The sequence below is a fragment of the Hippocampus bargibanti genome, linkage group LG16 (assembly GCF_051943395.1).
Source record: "Hippocampus bargibanti isolate YZ-2025 linkage group LG16, ASM5194339v1, whole genome shotgun sequence".
NCBI classification, from domain to species: Eukaryota; Metazoa; Chordata; class Actinopteri; order Syngnathiformes; family Syngnathidae; genus Hippocampus; species Hippocampus bargibanti.
In genome coordinates this window covers 15,907,438-15,934,906 of record NC_142749.1, presented here as the reverse complement: position 1 = coordinate 15,934,906, position 27,469 = coordinate 15,907,438, and the positions used below count along the sequence as shown (strand labels likewise).

The following is a 27,469-nucleotide window of genomic DNA, read 5'->3' as shown; positions in this document are numbered from 1 at the left end:
AATACTCATCCACATAAATAAATCCCCAAATTAAAAAATATTAAAAATCACCTGTTTCATCCAACATGAGGTCATCCTGAAAACGCAGCTTTTCGGGTCCACATGCCACAAACACGTCCTCGTCGCCGAAAAAGTCCTGCAGACATGTCACCTGCACGGAAAAAAATATGTTTACTCAATGAGAACATTATTATTATTATTACTTTTACATGTGAAAATGACTCGTTGTGTGACGTCATTTTCTAAATAAAAAGCTGGAGTACTAGCGATGAAATATACAAAAAAAAGGCTCACTTTCTATTATTTCGAACTTCTCCGGCTCCTCAATCAGCAAACATATTTTTAAACAATACCAATTCAAAAATAATGCGTCATTACTATCATTCAATGATTATTAACGAGCGTATTCGATTCAATTGATATTGTTATACAACACAGCGAAGCTGCAATGGCGCTAGTCGGCCACAAGGGAGCAATGTTGGACCGCGATGTGAGAGTACACGACGCAGCCGTCAGAGAGCAAACAGAGAACCCGGAAAACCGCTTTCACTTCGTACAAGTGGTTCTTAACTTGGGTTCGACCGAACTCCAAGGGTTCGCTGAGTCGGTAGGTCTCGGGGGTTCGAAGGAACATCTACCATTGTTGGGAAGTCAATCGCGACACAACTGATAATTATTTACGGCACGCCTACTTGGCCATCATTGGCTGTAGATTATCACATGATATTGCTTGTCCAATCAGTGATTTGGGACATGTCGTCAACGTCTAATTGTCGTAAATTTACGTGTAAAATGGAAAACAATTATAATTAAAAATACAAAATAAATATGTCTTGAAATTTTATTTACATTTTCTTCTTTTTATAAATACGTTTTGTATATATTTAAATTGTAAAAAAAATATAATTAAATGTCTATCGTGAGCCCCCCTCAAAAAAAAAAAACGTTTCAAGTCAACCATTTTTGCTTGACGCGGCCATTTTAAGGGCAACAAATCGATCAAATCCACAAGATTGAGCGAACGTCTTTAACATGCAGGCTTCAAAAGTGAAATGTATTAAACACGTCATAAATGCTAGGAACCCCCCTTAAAAAGACACAAGAATTTGGACATTTAGGTACCAAAGGAAATATTTTTTAAGACTTAGTTTCATATTATTACACAGCTAAGTGGGAGGTGAATGTTTTCAAGCTAAATGTAGTGTGCGTGGGAAACATGGCAGGGGTAATAATAATATTATTATTATTATTATTATTATTATTATTATTATTATTATTATTATTATTATTATTAATAATATTAATAATAATAATAATAATAATAATAATAATAATAATAATTGTGTTTTGGAGTGAAAGTGGGAAAGGGGAAGTCTATTCTAAACCCCACTGAGGATGTGGAAGCCAAAGGAGCTGGCCACGGTGCTGAATTCAATCATCTGGCGAATACAAAGAAGCGTACTCCATTTGTTTGACTTTTACAAGTTATACGATTGCCACAATGAGGTCCATGAACAATAAAAAGAAAAAAAATGATAAAAGTAAATAAATAAATAAACAAATAAATAAATAATAATTTTACGAAAGATGTTTTTTTTTCTCCAACGTCACTATAACGTGTTGTCATGGTTTTGTTTGCTACTTTGGACCTTTTTGTTTCTATGACTTCGTTGTTTTAAATCACCAAACGTGACAGTCACTCGTTTGGTGTGTGTGTATATGTGTGTGTGTGTGTGTGTGTGTGTGTGTGTGTGTGTGTGTGTGTGTGTGTGTGTGTGTGTGTGTGTGTGTGTGTGTGTGTGTGTGTGTGTGTGTGTGTGCGTGTGCGTGTGCATCTGTGTGCGTGTGCGCAACTGTGTGTGTGTGTGTGTGTGTGTGTGTGTGTGTGTGTATGTGCTCAAACACAGCTTACCACAGTATTATTAGTGGAACCGTAGCTGTGCTCTTTAAGCCACTTAGAGCTTGTCTATATACTTGATCGGAACCAGCCTGACACACACACACACACACACTCAAGCACGGACACACACACAGTACAGTAGAACTCGAAGGCTGTTGCCGGGCAACCGTGCCATGAGGAGTGTCAGGTGGAGGAGGAGGACAAGGAAGAGGAATTGGAAACCTTCTTGCTCAGGTTGCACAAACTCTCATATGCTGCTTCAACTAGCAACAAATAGCGCCACCCCCCCCAAAGTCAATTTGACCTGGAAATGAAATATAGACCCACAAAATAATGCCCAAAGAAACTATAGTAGTAATAATAATAATAATAATAATAATAATAAATACATTTCATTTATCAGCGCCTTTCAAAACTTTCAAGGTCAGTTTACAGTCACAGGATCCGTTTTTCTGTGGGTGAGCAGCGGCAGCCACACGCGCCAGCGTTCACTCAACCGGGAATAACTCAAATGGATCAAGTTAGCTAGCTAGCAAATAGATAACTAATAGATAGCTATATCTAACAAGACACAATAAATCTGCCATTTTGATTTGTAATGATCGTTAGGATAGTCAACAAGTAAGTAAACTCCACAATTGTTTTTGTCAATTCTGCTGGTGTTACTATGAATAAAAACCCTGATCGGATCTGCACTTCTTTAAAAAAAAATTAACAAATTAAAATTGTCAGATCCTACCTGTCAGATCTGACAGGTAGGTAACGCCCTCATAGTAACACCAGCTGAAAAAGGCATGTCACAACAACATCCGTGACGAAGGCGGAAGTATACGTCGAAAATGTCAGGCAATTGAACACCTAAAATACACTGTCTTTAAGAAAACAATCTGTTTTAAATTAGTCAAAAATTAAGTTTTATGGGGACCTGGGAACGGATTATTCTCATTTTAATGCTTTCCAATGGAAAATGTATTTTTGGGATACACACTTTTCGCCTTACACACTCTGACTGGGAACCAATTAAGTTCGTAAGCCAAGGTCAAAACTCACACTTGAAAAGACACCTGTATTCATACAAGCATCTTATTGTCAACAATAAAGCTAAATTTGACCTAGCGACACGAAATTTGGTTGGCTCGTCTATCATGAGTAGACCCACAAAAAAATAAATAAATAAGCGTTCTTGCACTGTGTGTGTGTGTGTGTGTGTGTGTGTGTGTGTGTGTGTGTGTGTGTGTGTGTGTGTGCTCTCGTTTATATGTGGTTATGGGGACAAAAACCTGTTTACACAGTCACGTCCTGGGGACCATTTGACGTATGGGGACAAAAAACCTGGTCCCCATAAAGAAAACATAAAAAATGTTTCAGGAAGGGTGGTTCCCCGAAGTGATGATCCGAAAAGTGGTCCCCAGAAAGCACAAAAACGCATATGTGTGTGTGTGTGTGTGTGTGTGTGTGTCCTCATTAAAAGAGGTTAATGAACGCAAAGAGATGAATGAGCCGTTTTGGTGTTCGGACGTCATCCGCGTTTCTCTCTTTGGACTCGTCGGTTCTGCCGGGACGACGCGTCACAACCAGTAACCTAAAAACCTACTTCTGATACACACAGACACACATTAAGTCACCCAAATTTGGATAATGACTTCAATGAGATGTCATCAATATATTTGATTGATGCTAATATTGGGTAAAACTATCAAACGATAAGCGTTTGTGTTGCTGTAAACCATGATAAGGTCTACAATGTTTTTTTTTTGTACCCCCTTTACCATAAGCCAAGGCTGTTTTAGTTGCGATTACAACACGGATTAAGCGCATTTCACGGAGGTTTAAAGTAATCTCCTATTTGCGCGTTGTGCTTTCGTGATCTTTAATATTCATTACAGTAAAAAAATAAAAAAAAAAAGTGGACCAGAGCAGGGAGGATTTCGCCATTGCCCAGAGGCCCAATCGATAAAACGGCTAAAAATAGCAGCGGCATATAAGAGCCTTACTTGCAGAAAGAGAAGAGGGTGAGTTTATTGTGTAATCTCCCAGACAACCGTAACCCATGGTAACCGCAGTGCGAGCTGGTGGGCGTTGGGTGGGAAAGTGTGACTTTAAATGTTTGCGAGGGAGGATTCTTAAATATATATTTTTTTAAATTTTATCTATTTATTTTATTTTTATTTGTTCATTTTTTTTATAAATGCAGATTTGATGTGGATTATATTCATTTATTTATTTTAATTATTCATTTTTTAAAGAGGTGCAGATCTGATCAATGTTTTATTATGCTTTGCTTCTGTGAAATGTAAATTTCTCCACTGAGAGACTAATAAAGGCATATCCAATATCCAATAATATCCAATAATTTAATTTATTTTTTTCCTTCATTTTTTTTAAAGAAGTGCAGATCTGATCCGATTTATTTATTTATTTATTTATTTATTTTTTTATTTATTTATTTATTTCTTATGTTTTCGTTTTTTTAAAGAAGTGCAGTTCTGACCATGATTTTTTTATTATATTTATTTATTCATTTATGTATTTATTTATTTATTTATTTCATTTTTTTAAAGAAGTGCAGATCTGATCAAGAGTTTATTTATTTATTTATTTATTTATCCTTCATTTTTTTAAAGAAGTGCAGATCTGATCAGATGTATTCATTTATTTATCTATTCATTTATTTTTCTATTTATTTATTTATTTTTATGTTTTCATTTTTTAAAGAAGTGCAGTTCTGATCATGATTTTTTTTAATTATATTTATTTATTCATGTATGTATTTATTTATTTATTTCATTTTTTAAAGAAGTGCAGATCTGGTCTGATCAGATCTGATCAGATGTATTCATTTATTGATCTATTCATTTATTTTTCTATTTATTTATTTATTTTTATGTTTTCGTTTTTTAAAGAAGTGCAGTTCTGATCATGATTTTTTTTATTATATTTATTTATTCATTTATGTATGTATTTATTTATTTCATTTTTTAAAGAAGTGCAGATCAGATCCTGATTTTTTTTATAATATTTATTTATTTATTTAGCCTTAATTTTTTAAAGAAGTGCAGATCTAATCAGATGTATTCATTTATTTATCTATTTATTTCTTTTTCTATCTATTTATTTATTTTTATTTTTTCATTTTTTTTAAAGAAGTGCAGTTCTGATCAGGATTTTTTATTATATTTATTTATGTATTTAATTTTATTGTTTCCTTTTTTTTTTAAAAAAAGAAGTGCAGATCCGATCAGGAATCTGGACCGACGCCCTGCTGGGTTAATCATGGTGGATCGTTAAATGGATTGTGCGAGGTCAGCCGGGATGCGGCGCCCGTCATCGTTAGCGACGAGAGGGGCACGAAATGGCACGAAATGCAAAACGAGGGAAAAAAAAATCCCCCCCTGCCCCACATCCGCCTCCCTCATTATGACATATATGGAGATGGAATCTGACGAGAATTTTTAAAAATCTGTTATAAATGGAAACAGACATATTTTCTTCAATTGTTGAGTTCAAAAAAAAATCATAAAATTTTAAATAAAACAAGATTAGTTTTTTGTTGTGATTATCATTTTCCAACAATAAAATAATAATAATTTCTAATCAAAAATGATCATTTTCTGCATTTTTTTTAGAGAGTCCGATGAGCTTTGTGGCAAAGTAAATAGAAAAAAATTGGTTATTTATTTATTTATTTTTCCGTTCATCAATCATTTACTTCCAGGTTGAGTGAACGCTGGCGCGTGTGGCTGCCGCTGCTCACCCGCAGAAAAAAATATCCTGTCTGTAAAGTGACCTTGAGAGTTTTGAAAGGCGTTTATAAATTAAATGTATTATTATTTTTATTATTATTATTATTATTAATAATATCATTGCGATTATTATGATTATGATTACGATTATGATTATTATTATTATTATGATTATTACTATTATTATGATTATTACTGTTATTATGATTACTACTGTTATTATTATTACTACTACTGTTATTATTATTATTATTATTATTATTATTATTATTATTATTATTATTATTACTGAGGAAAATTAATATTGTTCCAGGAATAAAGAATAATATCCGATGATGGTAACCAATCACAGTCCGACAGATTCACACACCCCCCCCCCCCCCCCACCCCGAAATAAAAATAGGGCACAACTGAGCAGGTGGGCGGACCTTGAAGGGCTCGTGACTCAGACGCATGCGATGCTGTCTGATGCGGCGTGGGCGACCACAACAATAAATCCATACACACGCATATAGACAGACACAGCGTTCATAAATCTGTCTAGGAAAACGCTTTCATTCACAAACGTTTCGATACTTCAAAAAGATGAAAAGAAATAGAGCGTAACTATTCTGATGTTCGAATTTTTTTGCCAGAGGATAAAGAATATATGTCGGTGAGTGTGGCCATATTATCAGTGCAGAGCGCTGTGGGTATGTCGCGGCTCGGAATTGAAGCGGATTTAGGTGAAACAGGAAGTGTATTTATTTTCTACTTCTTTCTTTCCTTTCCTCTTCCTTTCATCAGTTAGCTGCTGAGAAATGTAAATTTCTCCACTGCGAGGCTAATCAATTCTAATTATCATTCCGCAAGCTAAATGTTAGCATTTGACTCACCAGCTTCCCCTCAAGCGTATAGATCTTCTTGACCACTCCAGAGTCGAGTTTAATGGCATCGGTGATGTCGGTGAGCACCTGCTCGTACGAATGCGCCGTCTTCTTGTTGAGAAGAACCCTGACAGCCTTGCGGGGCTTCATTCCGCTGCGTACCACCGTCACCAGTTTGGGTCGAACGAAGTCCTTGTTCTCGCGGGCGTCGGGCAGGACGACGCCGCCCATCCCCGGGGGGTTCATCTTGGCGCTGGCCCGGGATGGAGGCCCACGGGCCGAGGCATTCCCAGACGCCTTCACGTTCACCGACCAGTTGGGGTTGACGTTTTTGGTGTAATCCATTTTTTTGTATGCTTCCACAGAGCTGCATACGTAGCTTTCGCCTGTTGGTGGTGGCGGGAAGAGTCATGAGCAAAATCAGACGGGAATGAACGGCACAAATTATTTACCATCAAATTTAAAAAAATTACAAATATGTGTGATATGTTTACTGTACTATATTTACTACAATAAACATTTTAAAAAATAAATATCTGCATAAATAAATGGTAAACTACTGGTAATTATAATTCACATTCTAAAAACGGTCAGTTATTATGCAGCAATGGTCAAAATACATGGGCAAAAGAAAGCATTTTAAATCAATTTTATTTTGAATAAATCGCAAATAAGGCCTTACAATGATGTAATTCACAATATGAGCTCTTTGCGCCGGTAATAGTCCAAATTCTGATTCATATTTCGTTTGTTGGAAAATGAATAAGGCAGTCAAATCGACCATTGTTTTCATTGTTTTTGAGGGGGCCGCCATTTTGCCCTTTTACTGCAACTACCTGTCGACTAAAAATGACGTCAAGTTGAGCGAGCGCTGTTTGGAAGTCACGTGACCAAACAATTTTCAATGAATTCTATTTTGAATAAAACGCAAATTATGCCTCATGATAATGGAATTTATAGTATACTCTCTTCGTGACCGCAATTTCTGATTCGTATTTCGTTTGTTAGAAAACGATTTAGGCAGCCAAATCCACCATTGTTTTCGTTGTTTTGAGGGGGCGACCATTATGCCTTGCACTGCCACTTTCTGTCGACTAAAATTGACGTCACGTTGAGGGCTCAGTTTGGAACGTCACGTGACCAAACGATTTTCTTTTTAATGATTCATTTTATTTTGAATAAATCGCAAATTAGGCAAATTGGGCCTCATGATGATGGAATTTAAAATACAAGCTCCTCGCGACCGCAATTTATGATTTGTATTTCGTTTGTTAGAAAACAACCACTTTTTGTCGACTAAAAATGACGTCAGGTTGACCGAGTGCTGAGTTTGGAATGTCACGTGACCAAACGATTTTCAATTAATTTTATTTTGAATAAATCGAAAAGATGGCAAATTAGGCCTCGTGATGATGGAATTTAAAATACAAGCTCTTCGCGACCGTAATTTATGATTCGTATTTCGTTTGTTAGAAAACCACCACTTCCAGTCGACTAAAAATGACGTCACGTAGAGCGAATGCTCATTTTGGAACGTCACGTGACAACAACCGAGGAAACAGGTAAGGCGTCACATAGCCACACACGACCCGACCCATCTATCGGTTTCAAAAACCAAATATTGCCCCCCAAATTCAAAATTTGGCACACCCGTGTTCTGTAACTTCCGGCCAGGCTTACCTTCAACTAGTTGATCGATGCTGCCGATTCGCCCGGATCCATCCAGCGTGTAGATGGTGCGCACCCCTTGCGGCAGGTTGACGTTATCCGACAGTGCTCGCGTCAGGTCGGCCAGCAGCGCGTCGAAAGTACGAAATCGATCGGCCGACACGGCGTAGACGATCCCGTGGAAGAAACGATCGCCGTTGCGGTAGAATCGCACCTTCTTGGCTCGCTTCTCTGCGCTCAGGGCCTTGAGGCTACGGGGGGCGCGGAACAGGTTGCAGTGCGCGCTGTGCGTGGGGCTCTGCACGCCGTTGACCCGAGCCCCGCTCCCGGCGACGGACACCGATCCGACACGACTGCCGTGGCGCTGAGCGCGGTCGTCGAAGTGCTCCATATCCGTGACGTGGCCCGACGGCGCCACCACCACCACCGCGGTACTGTCTGCCGCGCACACACACACACACACACACACACACAAAAGTTGTGAAAGGAAAGAAAAGCAAGAAGCAGCAGGTTCGCGTACCAGATTAAAGCATTAACCACAGATTAAATCTAATCTGGGTGGACTCGCAACAAGCAATCATGTATGTGTGCGTAGTTTGATACAATCAATAGCAAACACGACATCCCAAAAATAGTCCAAACCCGTCAAGGATTTACCGACGCGAGAGCTGAGCTCTTCCGTCACCTCCAGTCTTGCCGATGGTCCACAAAAAAAAGCAGGAAGTGAGTGTGGTGATGATGGAAAGAAGAATCAGAAGCTGAGCAGCACACGAAACTAAGTAGCGGTTGCAGGTTGCTCCTACCCTCCTCCCTCCTCTTCTTCTACACGTCACTCGTGTCGTGATTCTCATCTAACACGCACGCAGAAAGTGAGATACACACACACACACACACACACACACACACACACACACACACACACACACACACACACACACACACACACACACACACACACACACACACACACACACACACACACACACACACTATTTGCCAGGATGGTGACCATAAAAAATGCCATTTATTTCCATTCCCTAGTTTGAGTTCAACTAAACAAACATCAAAAATTGTATGAAAAGAAGCAAAGTGAAAGAAAAAAAAATAAGCCAGTTTGGGTCAAAACTAAGCCGATTCACTCCATGGGTCAATTTGACCCGACTTCTTGACCTCATTTTGCTCTTTGCGGCCATTTTGCTTTGCAATAAACTAAGCAAAGTTGATCATTTAGTACAAAATAATCATACTTTTTAAAATTGCCTTATTTTGTACAAAACATCCACATGAAAATTGGGTCAAAATGATCCAAGTAGTAGATCGGTCCAGTTATAACCCAAATTTATAATAATAATAATAATAATAAATAATAACAATACATTTCATTTTTAAGCGCCTTTCAAAACTCTCAAGGTCACTTAACAGTCACTGTTAGATGTTTTTCTGCGGGTGAGCAGTGGCAGCCACACGCGTCAGCGTTCGCTCAACCCGGAAGTAACTCAAATAGATAGAAAGCTAGCGAGATAGCTAACACATAACTAATAGATAGCTAATAGCTAGCTAGACAGCCAGACAGTTAATGGATAGCTAGCTAGATAGCTATCTAGCGAGATAGCCAGCTAATACTTAGCTAATAGATAGCCAGACAGCTAATGAATATATATAATGGAGTTTTATGACTACATAAAGATTCAATTTAGCGTTAAAAACCTTAGGCTCTCTTCTTTCATAAAAAAAAGGTTAATTCCCAAGTTATATGGGTCTGGAGTTATCCGAGCTTGAAATTGGGGCAGATGTATAAAATACAATACAATTCATACATATAGCGCTTAAACAACAGCTGAAGCTGGAACAAAGCGCTAAAATGGGAACAAAAGGAAATGCTGCCCCCTTGTGGAACAGAAAACACATTGCCATAGGCCATGGTTAGCGCTTTATTGGCACCCAAGCATGAAAAAAAACACCAAAAAATTCGGGAATGGCGCTCTACGTCATATTTTCAATTCCCGAATAAATTCGTGAATGAGTTAAAAACAAACCCGTAACTTTAAATGTTTGCTATTTTTATACTAACCAACAATGCAAAACACCATTGACAGACAAATAGGAACTGTGTATAAAAAAACACAAACGGGGCAGCAACACAGGTAGACAGGCACATTAAAAAAAAATTCCTGCCTTTGACCTTGGTAAAAATAATCACTTTTTACATCGGCTTCGCTCAAGTAATACGCGTGTGGTAGATCGTTTTTTTTTTTTTGTGTGTGTGATCGTTCTTCAGAAAGAGGCTGCGTTAGTCAGTGTTTCACGTGATGCTTGACGGTGGGCAACCTGCTTCCAATGTGGGATTTCTTCACTTCTTTTCCACCACCTCCTCCTTCTTCTTTCACACATCCTCCGGCGTCACGCTCTCCACCTTTTCCCTTCTTAGCGTCGGCTTCGGACTTCCTGTTCGGCCGCTTTACTCTAGACAAACACAAAGTAAAGGACATATCTGCTAGCCATGCTAACTGCTATCACCGCTAGCTGCTAGCCCCGCTAACATATCATTTTTTGTGGACCATCGCTAACTGTTATAATAATACAAATAATATAACACATTTCATTTATAAGCGCCTTTCAAAACTCTCAAGGTCACTTTACAGTCACAGGATGAGTTTCTCTGTGGGTGAGCAGCGGCAGCCACACGCGCTAGCGTTCACTCAATCCGGAAGTAACTCAAATAGATAGAATGCTCTCGAGCTAGCGAATAGATAGCCAATAACTAGCAAAGACATAGCTAATAGTGAGCAAATAGATAGAATTATAGAATAATAATAATAATAATAATACATTTCATTTCTAAGCGCCTTTCAAAACTCTCAAGGTCACTTTACAGTCACAGGATACGTTTTTCTGTGGGTGAGCAGCGGTAGCCACACACGCCAGCGTTCACTCAACCCAGAATAACTCAAATTGATAGAAAGCTAGCTAGCTAAAAGATAGCTAATAATAATAATATAATATTATTATTATTATTATTATTATTATTAATGATACCTTAGTTGGCTTTCTGAGGCCTTCCGTGGCTGGATGGAGTACTGCCTCCTTTGGGTGTCCACAGTGGAAGACAACTGCAGAACAACAGCCGAATAAGCCATCGTTGTCAAGGAAGTTTCCTTGTAACGGCGCCATGCATGGAGAAGGACTCTTACCTTGGCAATTTCCGAGAGGTACGCTCGTCTCTCATCATTGGTTTTATGGAATGCCTGATTGCCCCGCCCCAAAAATCCCAAATAAGAGAACACTTTGTATATAGCAGATGCGTGCGATACACTAGGTCAAGTCGGACTGACCTTTGACTCCTGTTCAATGCTGACGCGACAGTCGGCTAGTTGAGTCTTGAGACTTGACTTTTCGTCGGTGAGCAGTTTGAGGTGATGCCTCAGCGACTCCTGAGAAGGCAAAATGGCGGCTAAAGTTGTAATTGTCATTCATTTTGTGCGCGTGCGTGTTTCTGGCGCCCTCTCCTGGCGTAATCGATAAAAGTCCAGACTCACAGAAGGCATGTCATCGTAGGATCGGATAGAAGCCAGTCGATCTGGAGTGAAAATTCAAATTTTAAAAAAGTATTTTTTTTTCATAGTAATGGGTAGAAAGTTTCTAGATTTAACTAAGAAAAAAAGAAAAATACGTCGTAGGATAAGCCATAAATCCAAATGATTGTGCCAACATAAGGTTTTAATGAGTAATTCATTAAAAGGTTTAATACGTGTTAATCCCGATAATGAATAAGTACAAACAGCTATGAGTGGACACATACAATATGGCAACGATCTTGCCGTACAACTGAATAAGTACAAACAGCAAAAATGACCACCTCCAATATGGCGACGATTTTGCCGTACAACTGAATAAGTACAAACAGCAAAAATGACCACCTCCAATATGGCGACGATTTTGCTGGACGACTGAAAAAGTACAAACAGCTATATGTGGCCACTGATAATATGGCGACGAACTTGCCGTATTTTAAAAACGTACATTTTTTTCATAATGGATAAAACATTTCTGTATTTAACTAAGAAACAAAAATAAAAAGACTTCGTAAAATAATACAGGAATCCAAATGATTGTCCCAATTTAAGGTTTTAATGACTAAATTCATTAAAAGGTCATTGATAAGTGTTAATCCCATAAATGAATACGTACAAACAGCTAGAAGTGGCCATATCTAATATGGCGACGATCTTTTTCGAAAGACTTAACAATTCTAAATAGCTACATGCGGCCACATTCAATATGGCAACAATCTTGCCGTATGTCTCAGAGTCCAACGTAGGACCAATTTACCTCTAATTAGACAACAAAGTGTTGATCTCACCCACTGGGTTCCCACGTACGTCTTCTAGCCTCTCGTGAACGACCGTAATTTGCCTCTGTAGCTGATCGTTGAGCTCAGTCTGAGTTTCGTATCTCGTCTTCCACTCGTTGTCTGGCCCAAATTTCCCACAAAACGCAAGCATACAAAAATGTTATCACAAAATTAAGTTAAGCTTTTTAAATTAATTAAGCTTCACCCCCTTTTTCACCTTCCCCGTCAACACGATGAAGTCTGTCTTGAAGTTCCCTCATGGTGCAACGGAGATCCCGTACCGACTCTTCTAACATGTCTCTAAAAAACAAAAACAAAAAACAACCCCTTGAAAAAGATGTTGCAAACACAAGTGGAAATAAATGAAAACTCACCTGATTTCTCGTTCCTGTTCAAGTTCTGTGCGCAATCGCGCCATATCATATTTACAATAATCCTTGCTCATTTTAAATGTGGGCAAACCGTGGTAAATTTGTAATCAATCACTTGGTTTCCAAAGAAACACTCGCTTCCGGTGTGTGGCGCTAGTTTGGCCGCCAGAGGGTGACAACGTCGTAGTAGTTGAAACAAAAGTGTCAACAGGTCAAGTGGATAAAACTCGATTGTATTGTTACCAGTTCAACATGCGTTGCTAATAAAACAAAAACAACCTCGCCATGTCGTATTTACAATCAATCTTTTCTAATTTTAAATGTGACCAAACCGAGGAAACAAAGTTTGTAATCACCTGGTTTCCAAAGAAACACTCGCTTCCGGTGTGTAGCGCTTGTTTGGCCGACAGGGGGCGATAACGTCATTTCATGGTAGTTGAAGCGAAAGTGTCAACGAGTCAAGTGGATAAAATTCGCTTGTTACCAGTTAAACATACATTAATTAATAATAAAAACAAAAAAATAGTTGATGACCTCACCAAATAATGACACAAAACGACCAAAAAGGGTGGATAACTTGAAAATGTGATACTTGAAAAGATATTTGCAACTAAATGTAATTTCGTCTAAAAACGTTTTTTGGTCTAGTAATACAGTACTTTAAAATGAAGCTAACATGACAAAATCGATTCAAATTTGGAGGAACTTAATTTTATCAAAACCAATAATATAATACATCTGAGCCATGGTAAAATTAAGCACAACAAAATCTGAGTGTTCACAAATAAACCAACAAAAAGGTATCATAGTTCTGTTTTTTTTTAATACTGTTATTATCGTAAAGACAACATCCTTGGAGTGGGCAACACGAATACATTCACGTCTTTGGTGTACTTCAAGTAATACTTTTTTTTCTTCCTTAAATGCTTTTTGACATCGTTGGTTATGATTGATTACTCTGCATTGCGTCGTTATTCTGATTGGACGGTACGGCGTCCTTTTGGGTCTTCAAGTGGTCTGGCAGCAAAACCTCGACGGTGAAACTGATTCTCTTGGCTTGGAAGATGCTGTACGTGTTGTCGAATCGCAGCACGTCTGCACACACAATTTTACAGTGTGTAAATAGTATAAAATGTTCATAAATGCCACATCAAAAGTGGCATTTATCCTTTTAATGTCATTTTCAAATGAAAATAAATGAATGAGAGTGTTAACTTACACACGCCAGGGCGCTCGCACGTTAGTGATCCGTCTTCGGGAACCAGGTGAGCGTTGTAGCGCTGACTCGGCACCACCGCCTCCATCTCGGTGGCCTTTTTCCACTCACCCATTTTAGCCTTGAGGAAGACGCCGAAGCCGATGTCGGCGCTCTCACTGGAAAACTGCCATCTAAGGTTATAATAATGATCAATTTTATTTTGAAAAGACACACACGCACAAACCAAACAGAGGTACAGTGATACCTTGGCTTACGAACTTAATTGGTTCCGAGACAGAGTGTGTAAGGTGAAAAGTGTGTATCCCAAAAATTAATTTCCCATAGTAAACCATTAAAATGAGAATAATCCATTCCCAGGTCCCCATAAAACATAATGTTCTACTTTTCTAAGCCTTAAAACTACACAAAATAGACCTTATTTTATGTATAATAAATGTGCTATGGTATTATAATTAAAGAAATAAACTGTACTGTATCATAAAGTAGTTTTATTTACCTTTGTGATGGTCGTTGATGGCTTGATGGAATGGAGAGGCTGGTTTCATCAGCATTAAACAGTTGATGAGGAACGTAGCCTTCTTCTTTCACCATCTTGAGCAATGATCCCTTGTAGGTGCTTTCTCTGCGATCATTTTACCCTGTTCCTCATCAATTGTGTTCTGTTTAGCTGGGTTGATAGCTTTTTGCATCAAGTGTACAGATGGATTGTGCGGGTTATTTGTGGAGATGATTGCTGGGATATTTTAACCTTGCAGTCTACACTCTAGCTTTGAACAAGTTGAAGTTGAAACGAGTCACTGTTTTCTATCCATTTTTTCAAGTCTCTCTCTGTCGTCTGCCTGTCTCTTTAATGGTTAAGAGACATTGTTCTTGACCAATCACGTGGCTTTAACCGAAGACTGGGGGTGGGGAATAGAGGACAAAAACAAGCCGGCTGCCATTTTCTTGTCAGGAGAATGGGCTCGTTCGCGAACAACACATCACTCATTGTGGCAGCTCCGTGTGTATCCCGAAAAATAGTTTGTATGCCAAGGTAAAACTTTCATAAATTTAACATTAGTAAACCAAAAAGTTCGTAAGCCAAGGTATCACTGTAACTAGAAAATTACAAATTGGGACTAACATGCAAATTATAATGGACTGCTGTGGTTTTATTTTAACATCTGACCTGAGGACGCATCCCGGAAAAAGGATCTCATAATCCAGTTGTCGCGTGGACCCTCGATTGACGGTAAAACAACGATCGTATTCCAGCGATACGTGATCACGCACGTAGTAGGAAGTAGGAACCGGACCCACATGATTGATCTGGGGGAGAGAAAAAAAAAAAAAACAATAAAAATTAACATTTGAGGAGAAAAAAATAATTATGAGGTTCATTAAAGAGAAAAAAAAGATTTACTCACATGATGAAATCACCATTTGATCGCATGTTTGGCTGCTTGCTTTACACACAATTGTGAGGTGGCATGACAGAGTTTTGAACTACATTGAAATGAGCTGAGGAGCTCTCAGAGTTAAACAAAAATATCATTTTTGTACGATGCAAGTGTTTTTTTTTTCTATATTTGTAGACTATGGGAAAAAAAGACAATTTTGTAATGTGAAGTGGCTATTCAAACAGCTTTTATTCTGAAAAGACTACTAAAGGGTGTTGACGTCACACAGTAACGACCCATCTAGCTAGATTACAAAATAAAAGAAGGAGAAAAAAACAAGTTAGCCTTTCAAACGGGTGACTTCCCTCTGCGCCTCACTTGTCCCGGGCCCAATTAATTATCTAAAGAGACAGTAAGAGAGTATCAACGTGAGTGATGATGATGACAACCTCCCCCCAGTCGCAAGCAAGCTAACAGCTAACATGCTAACTTGAGCAAGCTGCTACTGTTGCGTCTAAAGCAGCGGGTGCAAATTGCTGATTTTTTTTTTGTGGTGCGTCCCTTTTGCAATTTCCTTGTGTGTCTCCATAAACGGGGGCGGGGCTCCATTCTGTTCTTACATTAGAACAAAAACAATTGATTTCTGTCAAAAGTCCAGTGATGCCTTTTGCGACAATTTAAATTTCTTTTATGGTGCCATTAATCCATTCCAGCAATGCTTAAATAAACAAATAAACAAACAGATGAATAAATATATACATAAATAAATATTGAATGAACGAACGAATACATAAATAATAAATAAATGGATGAATAAATAAAGAATTCAATAATAAATAAATCAACAGATGAATAAATAAATAAGGAATGAACAAACAAATGAATAAATAGATAAATACATAAAAAAACGCAAATAGATAAATAAATAAACAATAAATAAATAAATAAGGAATGAATGAATTAACAAATAAATAGATAATAAATAAATACAGAAATCAATAAATATGTAAATAAATCAATAATGAACGAACAAACAAATAAATAAATAATAAATAAATGGATGAATAAATAAAAAAGTAAATAATAAATAAATCAACTGATGAATAAATAAATAAGGAATGAACAAACAAATGAATAAATAGATAAATACATAAAAAACGCAAATAGATAAATACATAAACAATAAATAAATAAATAAATAAATAAATAAATAAATAAATAAATAAGGAATGAGTGAACAAATGAATAAATAGATAATAAATACCGAAATCAATAAATATGTAAATAAATAAATAAATAAATAAATAATAAATGAACGAACAAATCAATAGATAAATAAATAATAAATAAATGGATGAATAAATATATAACAAATGAACGAAGGAAAGGAATAAATAGATAATAAATACATAAATAAACTATTGAATAAATAAATAAGGAATGAACGAACGGATGAATAAATAATTAAGTAAATAATAAATAAATAAATAATAAACAAATGAAAAAATTAGGAATGAACGAACAAATGAATAAAAATAAATAAATACATAAATAAAGAATGAATAAATAAATAATGAATGAATGAATAAATGAATAAACAAATTGATAATAAATAAACAAACGGACAAATAAATAAATAAATAATGAACGAACAAATGAATAAAAAAAAAATAAGCAATTAAATAAATAAACTAACAATGAATAAATAAATAAGGAATGAATGAATAAACAAATAAATAAATTGATAATAAATAAATAAATAAATAAATAAATAAGGATTGAAGGAAGGAACAAATAAATAAATAATAAATAAATACAGAAATCAATAAATATATAAATAAAATTTCCAGCGAAAATTTGTCTGCTGACGACCCTGCCCTCGAAAATACAGTATATTAAAAAAAATATGAAAATAACCTTAAGAATGCAGAGAGCCGCTGTATGCCATTTTCCACAGAGGATAAAGAATATATGACCAGGAGTTGCATGCGTTGCTACATTATCTATTCAAATGAGAGTCATTGAATTACTTTCATTAGCGTTCCGCTGTGTTCGCACTAAGCTAAATAAATAAATTTGCTTGTCTGCCACTCCGTTTCTACGCGAAGCAAGCGGCTCGCCATCATCTAATTGTGAAGCTCAAATCTATCAAGACAGCGGTGTGCAAACTCACCCTGGTCCGACAGCGAGGGTCTCCGTCGGGGTCCGTCAGTTTCCCGCCGTAAATGACGGGCAGCTGCTCAGGGTCGATGTGCCCGAGTAGCACTTCCTGCCAGTCAGCTGCGAAATTGAGCACAGGCTTCACAAGTTAGCTCCAGGGTAAGACGCCTGCGAGCGAGACGCGTTCGTCCATCCGTCTCACCCCCGAGGATGGAGATCTTCTGCCGTGTAATGTCGCTCAGAAAGTGCTTGATGAGGTTGTAGGCCACCGGGAAGAGTTTGGGAGCTACGGGAAGGTCGTACGTTCACGTCATGGTGAGAAAAGGAAGCTGACGTAGCGACGGAGCCTCGTCCTGATTTACCTTTAATGACAAAAAGCTTCTTCAGGCCTTCCGGGTAGTTGTCCTCAAACATCTGCAGGATCTGAAGACACGCGAAGTGTGATCAAAACTCTGCTTGATTGTGTGAGAGCGAGAATGTACGAAGAGAGAGGAGGCGTGTGAAAAGGTGGCTGTGTGTGACGACGAATGAGAGCGAGGCCGTACGAGATCGCGTTTGTTTGTGTGAGAGAGCAGAAAATAGACAGAGAGGGAATATGAGAGAGTGGGTGTGTAAGGAGAAGTGTGTGTGAGAGGAAGACTGTGAAATTACAACATAGATTGTAAAATAACACACGAGATACTGTAGACACAGCATAAATGTGTGAGAGGAAAATGTGAGAGTACGACAGATTTTGAGTGTTAAATAAAGTGTGAGATAGGCATGGCAGGAATGCGTGAGAGGAAGCCCGTGAAAGTGTGACATAGATTGTGAGTGTGAAATAAAGTGTGAGATAAACACAGCAGGAATGTGTGAGAGGATGTCCGTGTGAGTATGACATAGATTGTGAGTGTTAAATAAAGTGTGAGATAGACACAGCAGGAATGTGTGAGAGGATGTCCATGTGAGTATGACAGATTGTGAGTGTTAAATAAAGTGTGAGACGGACACGGCAATAAAATGTGAGAGGAACATGTGAGAGAAAGACAAATTGTGATTGTGAAATAAAGTGTGAGATAGACACAGCAGAAATGTGTGAGAGGAAGCATGTGAGAGTATGACATAGATTGTGAGTGTGAGATAAAGTGTGAGATAGACACAGCGGGAATGTGTGAGAACAATATCTGTGTGAGTATGACATAGATTGTGAGTGTTAAATAAAGTTAGAGATAGGCACGGCAGGAAGGTGTGAGAGGAAGCCTATGAGAGTACGACAAAGATTGTGAATGTGAAATAAAGTGTCAAACAGACACATCAGAATGTGTGAGAGGAAGCCTGTGAGATGACAACATAGATTTTGAGTGTTAAATAAAGTGTGAGATAGACATACTAGAAACGTGTGAGCATACACCTGAGTGTAAATGTGAGAGTGAGTGACACAAAGCTTCAGGGCAAGAGTGAGTGTGAATATGTGAGAGTAAACAAGTCTGAGGAAAAGAGTGAGAGTCTGAGGGGGAAAGTGAGAGTGTGAGGTTGAAAATGTCGGGGAAAAGTGTGAAAACTGTCACCGGGAGTGTCAATGAATGATTGCAATCAAGTTCAAAGTGTGTGAGAGTGAGAATGTGTGAGAGCATGACCTCTCCATAAGTCTCAATGGCAGGCTTCCAGAGATGTTTAAGCCCCAGGCCCTCCACATCGTAGATCATGGTGATGGCCTCCACGTTCTTACCCAGCTAGAACACATCACACGCACCGTTAGCCGTTAGCATTAGCATCCCACTCACACACATTCCCAGAATGCCGGGCGCCGCCACTCGCCTTCTGCGACTGGATGGCGCATTCCTGCTGCAGCATCTCGCAGTCTCGGATCTTGGAGCGGATGAAGTCCTGCTTGGAGGCGGACAGGAAGAGACCTTTGGGGTCCATCGGACCAATCACGTCGTACCAAACGGGGCTCCCGTCGCGGTCGTAGCCGCACATGCCGCCCGATAGGTACTTCTCAATCACCTGCACCGCAGATGGACGATTTGTTAGCATGACGTATTGATTATTGTTTGATTTATTGATTTTTATTTTTTTATGTGATTTAATGCGATGTGGGTTTGGAGTTATCTAATAGTGAAATGGGGGCGGCTGTATAAAATACAGTACAATACATACATATTGATTTATATAGCGCTATAACAACAGCTGTGACAAAGCATTGACATGGAAAAAAAGCAAATGCTGCCCCTTCTGGAACTAAAAAAAAATGACCAGAGGTCTGACCAGCGCTTTATCGGCACTGCTGGCAAGAAACCTCAAAACCCAAACAAATTTGGGAATGGCAGTGAATGAGTGATGCAAAATGTGCATAAAAAAACCTTAGACTCTCTAATTCCATCAGAAAAAATGGAGTTAATTCCTAAGTTATATGGGTCTGGAGTTATCTGAGCTTGAAATGGGGGGGCCGCTGTACAAAATACAACACATGTTGTTTTATATAGCGCTTTAACAACAGTTGAAGCTGTAACAAAGCGCTGACATGGAAAAAAAGGCAAATGCTGCCCCCTTGTGGAAGGAAAAAAAAACATTGCCAGAGGTCTGACCAGCATTTTATCCACACCCAAGCAAGAAAAAAAAATATTTCTAGCTTATTTGGTTCTGGAGTAATGAGGTGCAATTGGGGGGGTGGCTGTACAAAAGGTAAATGCCCCCCTGGAAGGAAAAATATAACCAGAGGTCTGACCAGAGCTTAATCCGCACCCCCCTCCACGAAAGAAAAACCAAAACCCAAACAAATTCGAAATGCATACTTTTCAACTCCCAAATACATTCGGGAATGGCAGTGAATGAGTTAATCAAACCGCCATTTTGTTTTGCTTCTGCTGCCATTTCTTATTGCTATAGTTGCTAATTTCTTTTTCTTTTGGGGTCTGATCAGAGCTTGATCCACACCCCCCTTCCGAAAGAAAAACCAAAACCCAAACAAATTCGGGAATGGCGCTCCACGCCACGCTTTCAATTAGTCAATAAATTCAGGAATGGCAGCCAATGAGTTAATCAAGCCGCCATTTTGTTTTGCTTCTCCTGCCATTTTTTGCTGCTATTGTTGTTATTTTCTTTTTCTTTTGGGGTTTTATCAGAGCTTAATCCGCACCCCCCACAAAAGAAAAACCAAAACCCGAACATATTTGGGAATGGCGCTCCACGCCATGCTATTCAATTCCCGAATAAATTCCCGAATGGCAGAAATGAGTTAATGAAACCGCCATTTTGTTTTGCTTCCTTTCCTGCCATTTTGTTGTTACTATGGTGGTTGTAACAGTCTTTTTTTTTTTTTTTGCTGTTAATTGTCATTTTGGTGGCTGTTTTTTGTTCTTTTGTCATTTCTATGATGTCATCGGCGCTTTAGCTTGGCATGTGAGTTTTTTATTGCTCGTAATCGTGTCATTTGTTGTTGTTTTGTCACCTCAGGGGGCCGCCAGTCACTGACGATGGTGTCCACCTTCATTTGTTTCCTGAACTCGACATGCTAGTAGGACAACAAGCACATAACAGTTAATTAGCATGACGACAGTTATTCATCATATCTACAATATTTTGTGACCGGTGGGGGGGGTACGCTATCAGCGCTCGTTAAAATATCAACACGATAGGGTAAAAAATTGCCCCGTCCACATAAAATGGCAGTCGTTAAATTATCGGTATGGACAACTTTGAACGTGTGGACTTTAATCGCTCTTCACTTATCATCATTGATGACATCACGCTGGCAAATGTAGGAAATAAAATGGTGACGTGGAGCAGCGGATTGGTGTTACCTTTCGCAACATGGCCTCCGACTTGTCCACGTTGAAGTTTCTGGCTGGTAAACAACGCAAAAAGGAAAATCGCTTTAACTTTTTTCGCATATTTTATAACAGTCAAGCAGTCAAATATGACTTTTGTTCTGATTACGGTATGATTATTTTTTTATTGTACGATGATTATTGGCCATGAGAAGAAATGAGCGTCAGCGCAGAGGGCCAATGCGTATGTGAATTTGTCGCGGCTTGGAATTGAAGCGGATCGGATTTACAGTACGTGGGACGGAAGATTTCTTTTTCGTCAATGGATGCTACAGCTTCGCGTTTGTTTTCAACATTTAGCTTGTAGCAGACGTTCACATTTCACCGTGACGTCCCTGATCCACTGGTGAAAAGGAGGCTTTGATCCTCTCTTCTTTCATCCACTGCTTCATATGACAAAGAGGATGCAGAAAATGCTTAAAATTGAATGACCGTCTGTGTCTTGAAGTTATCATATTATTTTGTTATTTACTTTTGTTTTGACAAGATGGCGCCGCGACAGTGGCTGCCTTTACAGCGGCTCCTGTATTTTATTTTTCTACTTCTTCCTTTCCTTTCCTCTTACTTCCGCAACACTGCAAGACTAATAAAGACTAATCCAATCCAATTTCTTTTGCTACAATTTCCTATGGATTTATATATATATAACTATTTTTGCTTTGATGAACTTTTTTTAAAGCATATATCACAAAACCTTTACATTAAATAAATAAATAAATAAATAAATAAATAAATAAATAAATAAATAAATAAAATTGCTCTACATTTGAAAAAAATTGCAAAATGAAGAAAAAAACAAAACAAATATAATACATACATAATTAATAAAATAATAAATGTAGACATTGTTTTGAAGTAACAAGCTGATCTGCATCCATATTTTTCCTGCTTTGGGAGATTTTACAAATGAAGTCACATGACAAAAAAAAAGCAAGCCAAACATCCGTGGCAAAAGAGGGACATGAACACTAGCCACTTTCAGCAGTTTCGAAACAAAATTGAATCGCCACATGGAACCAATTTGGACACAGCTACCGTGTGACCGATGCTGGTTTGCTTTTAGCCCGTGGGCTATTAGCATGAAGCTAATAGACTTGGTTGTTCTCAGTCGCCAATTTGTAATTTTTTTTTTTATTATTGGGAGAGCGTGTGAGATTTGTGGTGGCATCTCCTTGTCAAGTGCCACTGGGGCGGGCAAGAGCGCGTCGGTCGGCCTCCTTTTGTTGTCGGAGTGCTGCACCTTTTAATGCGATTAGCGGCGGATTAGCCCAAAGCGCGCCGAGTCTCTATCTGAACTGCACAACAAGAAATCCAACTCGACTGCTACTATTGTAATATGTTTTGTGTATTCCCTCGTATTTTATTTATTCATTCATTTAATCATTCATTCATTCATTCATGCATTTATATATTTATTTATTTATGTATTTATGTATTTATGCATTTATTTATGTGTGTATTTATTTATTTATTTATTTATTTATTTATATGTGTGTATTAATTTGTGTACGTGTGTATTTTTGTGCACTTGTATATTTATTTATTTTATTATTATTTATTTGTATATTTACTTATTTAGTTGTGTATTTATTTATATGTATATTTGTGAATTTATTTGTACATGTGTGTATTTATTTGTCTATTTGTATAGTTATTTAGTTATTATTTGTGTACATTTGTTCATGATTTAATCATTATTTATTTGTGTGTATATTTAGTTGTGAAGTTGTGAATTAGTGTATGTGTGTATTTGTAAATTTATGTGTTTATTATTGATTTGTGTATATTTATTTGTCTATGTATTTATTTGTTTATGTGTTTATTTATCTGTATATTTGTATATTTATTTATGTATTATTTATTCATTTGTGTATTTATTTGTTTGTGTGTGTATTTATCTGTGTTTTTGTATATTTATTTATTTATTTTTATTTATTTGTGTATTTATTTATATGTATATTTGTGAATTTATTTGTACATGTGTGTATTTATTTGTCTATTTGTATAGTTATTTAGTTATTATTTGTGTATATTTGTTCATGATTTAATCATTATTTATTTGTGTGTATATTTAGTTGTGAAGTTGTGAATTAGTGTATGTGTGTATTTGTAAATTTATGTGTTTATTATTGATTTGTGTATATTTATTTGTCTATGTATTTATGTGTTTATTTATCTGTATATTTGTATATTTATTCACGTATTGTTTATTCATTTGTGTATTTATTTGTTTGTGTGTGTATTTATCTGTGTTTTTGTATATTTATTTATTTATTTTTTTTATTTGTGTACGTGTATATTTATTTGTGTACGTGTGTAGTTACAGTAAAGTCTCGTTATATCGATATTCTAGGGAGTCCGAAAAATATCGATATAACCGGGACTATCGATATATCAGACCCTGCGCGCATGTAATTTTATGTGTTTATTATTGATTTGTGTATATTTAATTGTCGTGCGTGTATAGAAATAGTATCGTAATAAGCGGGACTATCGATATAACCGATATCGATATAACGAGACTTTACTGTATTTGTGTTTTTGTATATTTATTTATTATGTAAATATTATTTATGTATTAGTGTACTTATTTCTGGATGTGTATTTCTCTGTGTATTTGTATATTTAATTATTTTTTGTGTATTTATTTATATGTGTATGTGTGTATTTATCTGTGTATTTGTATATGTATTTTTTTTATTTGTGTATGTGTGTATTTATCTGTGTATTTGTATATATGTATTTTTTTGTATTTATTTATTTGTGTAGGGGTGTATTTATCTGTGTAATAATAATAAATGTCCTATATGTTATCGGACATCTCCGTTTCAGCGCTCACCTCTCAGCCAGCGCAGCAAAAAGTGGTCATGCTGGGCAGGAAGTTGAGCAAGAACGTCTTGAATCCTTTCCTTGAACTGAGAAAAGAGTGAAAAGTGCATGAGTGGGTTTATAAAAGTACATTGAACAAGTTGTGTCGGCTGAAACTTGTGACCGGAGGAACTAATTACTTTTCACACTTGAGTTTGCAGCAGTACAGGAGCAAAAAAGATCCTTTTGAAAATGTAGCAAAACATCCACCATCACGCTGTTCGCTAACTATTGGGGATATTTGAGGTGGAACCAAAGCACATTCGGATCATTACATGGAAAAGCTGCACAGTCATTATAAAATCTAATAGTGACAAACTGTTACATATTGTTTGCATTGATTTGATTCGTAGATACGTGGAGGAGGAAATGGAAATAGATTAAAATAACATATGCAGTGTTATTTATCAAGATTGCGTCTGTTTTTAATAAGTTTCAATCAAAGGGGCAAAGTTAAGAAATCAACATTTATTGAAAAATTGAATCACTTTCAACATTCAAAACATATTATTCCACAATGAAATATTCAAGCTCAATAATACCTACTTGTGTTAAATTCCGCAAAATCATAGATGGTTTGTCCTGACCACGTGCTCTACAAACTCGCCACGGACGCCCTCGCCTTCAGGCGCAAACAGTACACGTGTAACCGTCGCCGAGCACACAAACATAGGCTACCTGCAGTTGAAATTTGCATACTCGGCACGGCAGCCAATCAGAAGTCTGCTTCTTTCTTCCGGACTTTCGCAAGCGTTCTAACGTTGTGCATTTGCATATCATTTTTCAAAATAGATGCACAGAACCTCAGCCCAGAAGAAAGATTCAAAAGAAGCTAACAACATGTGTGACGCTAAAAAAAACGTAAATTTATATCAAACCGTGACTGTAAAGTGTATGTGAGAGTTATGAAAGGGGCTTAGTGGCTCGTAGCAAGCAATGCAAACATCGCATTGTGCACCATGGTGACAAATGACTACTGCAGCACAATCTGCAGCCTTGGACATTTACCATAAATTAAGCAAGGTAACATTAGTGGTCGGTACAGCCTTAATTAATATAAAAAACTTAATACTTTGTGATGTTTGTTTTTTATTGCGATTGCTGGTCTTATCCGGTCTCATCGTGTTTCAAGTTGTGAAAAGAGGGGCAGTCAACTTTTCAGAGTTGTCTGCCCTTTTGTCCGCTAACCTTTTTGTCACGAGTTTCAGACACTGTTTTTACTATAATTTGGACAAGTTCAGCGGGCCGGATTAAAAAGCCTAACGGGCCCTATGTGGCCCGCGGGCCGTAGTTTGCCCATGTCTGCTCTAAAGTGTCCTTGAGATTTATTTATTTATTTATTTATTTACTGCTTTGAATATTTGTTAAAATGTAAATTTATTAAATTTATTATTATTATTGTTATTATTATTATAAGTTGGCTGTGTGATTTACAATACAATACAATACAATACATACTAATTTATGTAGCGCTTTCACAACAGCTGCATCTGTAACAAAGTGCTTCACATAATAGTCAACATAAAGCAAAATGATAAACACAACTGTAACATAAATTATTTACTTTTTTCGCCACGCGTGTTTATTAAGAAGTCTGACACCAGTCGGTAGGAACGAGCGGTGGTATGAACGTATTATATTATGAATTACTAACTCTAAAATAAAATAAAATAAAATACATATTTTATTTGTATTATCGCTTGACTGGTTCAGTTAGTTAAGCCAATTTTATGATTTTTTTTATCTTAAAAGAAAAATAGGAATATTTCTGAAATGAATAAATGTATTTATTAGTGACTTGTTTTTCATTTTCAAAATATTGTTTAGGAAGTAGTTAAACAAGAGCACATTTGTGGTAATACAGTACTTGTTAAATATACAGGATATTTATTTTGCATTTCGTGGTGCAGTGCACCAGCTTGTATTTTAAATTTCTCTTATAATGCAATGTATTATCTTGCCATTTTATCCTCTATTTGTTTATTAACTTGAAAATAAAAAAAACAAAATGATTGCAATATGATTCTCTCTTACCTGTCGTAACGCTTCAGCCTGTTTGGGGCTGAGGTCGTGCAGCCGACCGCTCATGTCTGCTGGCTGACGATAAGCTCCGTGGAACGATGCTGATGACTCCAAAGTGCTGACAGGAACACGCCGGCTAATCAGGCAGGCAGGCGGGCGGACACTCCACCCCCTCGTCAAATTCAACGACTACGGCAGCCTCCACCGAGCCCTCGGTGGCAGGTAACTTGTTGAAAGAGGAGGAAAAGGAGCAGAAATAAAACATCAACATGACTCCTTTTTCTTCTTCGCCTCCTCCTCCTTCGACCGAAGAGTATAAACAGGTTGCGAGGTTTCACTCCTTGCTAGCTAATTCGCGCACTAGCTGCGTTGCAAAAAAATGGGTTCAACCTGTTTGCACGTTTCGCGTTCATCTGAATTTGGCTGTATTTTGTTTCATAAATTATACATTCCTAAAATAATTCCCGCTATTAAATTATAACCAGTAAATAAACGCGTGTGAAATCACAACTAAACCAAACTCACCTTGTCATGTGAACGCTTGTCAGCAACGGCGTTATAAGAAGCATAGTGGAAACCGATAAACGTAACAATACAATTATTTGTGAGGTCGTGCGTGTCACCTTGCTCACGAACTACTACGACGATATTAAAACCAACTTCCGTACAAGAAATCAAAGTCAAATAGGTGAAATTCTACTCATTAGCCTATCGCAATTGTCAAATAATATAGTTTATAGTAACACACTTTACAAGCAAAGTGCTGGACATAAATACGCCATAGTTTTGCTTTAATCCCAAAAACAACACGTTAAATTCGCGGTAATGGCGAGTCGTCATCCCGGAAGTGCGTCACGAGTCCCAAGCGAAACCGGAAGTGTAGGACGACCGCTCACTTGTTTCTTTGATTATTTCTTTTTTTTTGTCAAATGACGTCAAAGAAAGACCCCAAAGCGTCTAAATCGAGTGTAATTACAGTTAGGGTGATTGATCTGTTCTTTTAAAACGAAAAGGAAGACAAAGGAGTGTAAAAATAAATAAATCGAGATAGTTATGTTCAGTGATTGGACACTTGATTAGGTACCATCCATCCATCTCTTCATAGACCACTAG

General features: G+C 37.3%; 3 protein-coding genes across 5 annotated transcripts in view; all 3 read right to left on the bottom strand.

Annotated features, from left to right (window-relative positions):
* Positions 1-8,985, bottom strand: part of dclk1a (doublecortin like kinase 1a) — a 36,440-nt gene extending 27,455 nt beyond the window's left edge. Inside the window, exons 1-4 of one of the 2 annotated variants that reach the window (XM_089017710.1) lie at positions 8,835-8,985; positions 8,190-8,615; positions 6,519-6,895; positions 52-151 (exon numbers count right to left, since the gene is read on the bottom strand). In XM_089017710.1, coding sequence (XP_088873836.1) covers positions 52-151; positions 6,519-6,895; positions 8,190-8,568 — 856 coding nt within the window. In that variant the 5' untranslated portion in view covers positions 8,569-8,615; positions 8,835-8,985. The remainder of the gene's footprint in view (positions 1-51; positions 152-6,518; positions 6,896-8,189; positions 8,616-8,834) is intronic. The other variant, XM_089017711.1, reaches the window with a different exon arrangement.
* Positions 8,986-9,067: 82 nt separating this feature from the next.
* ccdc169 (coiled-coil domain containing 169) lies at positions 9,068-13,022 on the bottom strand. The gene is made up of 8 exons (XM_089017722.1): positions 12,903-13,022; positions 12,746-12,828; positions 12,538-12,648; positions 11,714-11,754; positions 11,510-11,608; positions 11,369-11,422; positions 11,214-11,287; positions 9,068-10,640 (listed from the first exon to the last, which is right to left on the bottom strand). The coding sequence occupies exons 1-8, from the start codon at positions 12,971-12,973 to the stop codon at positions 10,472-10,474; spliced, it is 702 nt and encodes a 233-aa protein (XP_088873848.1). The 5' UTR covers positions 12,974-13,022; the 3' UTR covers positions 9,068-10,471.
* A 680-nt stretch (positions 13,023-13,702) lies between these two features.
* LOC148886707 (SEC14-like protein 2) lies at positions 13,703-27,199 on the bottom strand. Of its 2 annotated transcripts, XM_089017649.1 has the most exons (13): positions 26,882-27,199; positions 26,369-26,582; positions 24,306-24,381; positions 21,440-21,483; positions 21,088-21,150; positions 19,455-19,643; positions 19,274-19,369; positions 18,020-18,080; positions 17,860-17,943; positions 17,671-17,777; positions 15,287-15,426; positions 14,119-14,288; positions 13,703-13,994 (listed from the first exon to the last, which is right to left on the bottom strand). In XM_089017649.1, exons 2-13 carry the CDS (start codon positions 26,420-26,422, stop codon positions 13,843-13,845), a joined length of 1,236 nt encoding a protein of 411 aa, XP_088873775.1. In that variant the 5' UTR covers positions 26,423-26,582; positions 26,882-27,199; the 3' UTR covers positions 13,703-13,842. The 2 variants fall into 2 exon arrangements, with proteins under 2 accessions (XP_088873775.1, XP_088873776.1); XM_089017650.1 differs by lacking the exon at positions 26,882-27,199 and having other exon boundaries at positions 26,369-26,639.
* Between the last annotated feature and the right edge of the window lie 270 nt (positions 27,200-27,469).

What these genes read in the sequence shown, in the direction of transcription:
- ccdc169 (XM_089017722.1), bottom strand. Translation starts at nt 12,973, where the DNA reads ATGAGCAAGGATTATTGTAAATATGATATGGCGCGATTGCGCACAGAA. An exon ending in CGTACGTGGGAACCCAGTGG is followed by an intron (nt 11,755 to 12,537) that starts GTGAGATCAACA and finishes TTTTCACTCCAG; the next exon opens with ATCGACTGGCTTCTATCCGA. An exon ending in GCATTGAACAGGAGTCAAAG is followed by an intron (nt 11,423 to 11,509) that starts GTCAGTCCGACT and finishes CGGGGCAATCAG; the next exon opens with GCATTCCATAAAACCAATGA.
- LOC148886707 (XM_089017649.1), bottom strand. Translation starts at nt 26,422, where the DNA reads ATGAGCGGTCGGCTGCACGACCTCAGCCCCAAACAGGCTGAAGCGTTA. An exon ending in GCGCCATCCAGTCGCAGAAG is followed by an intron (nt 19,370 to 19,454) that starts GCGAGTGGCGGC and finishes GATGTGTTCTAG; the next exon opens with CTGGGTAAGAACGTGGAGGC. An exon ending in GAAGCTTTTTGTCATTAAAG is followed by an intron (nt 17,944 to 18,019) that starts GTAAATCAGGAC and finishes ACCTTCCCGTAG; the next exon opens with CTCCCAAACTCTTCCCGGTG.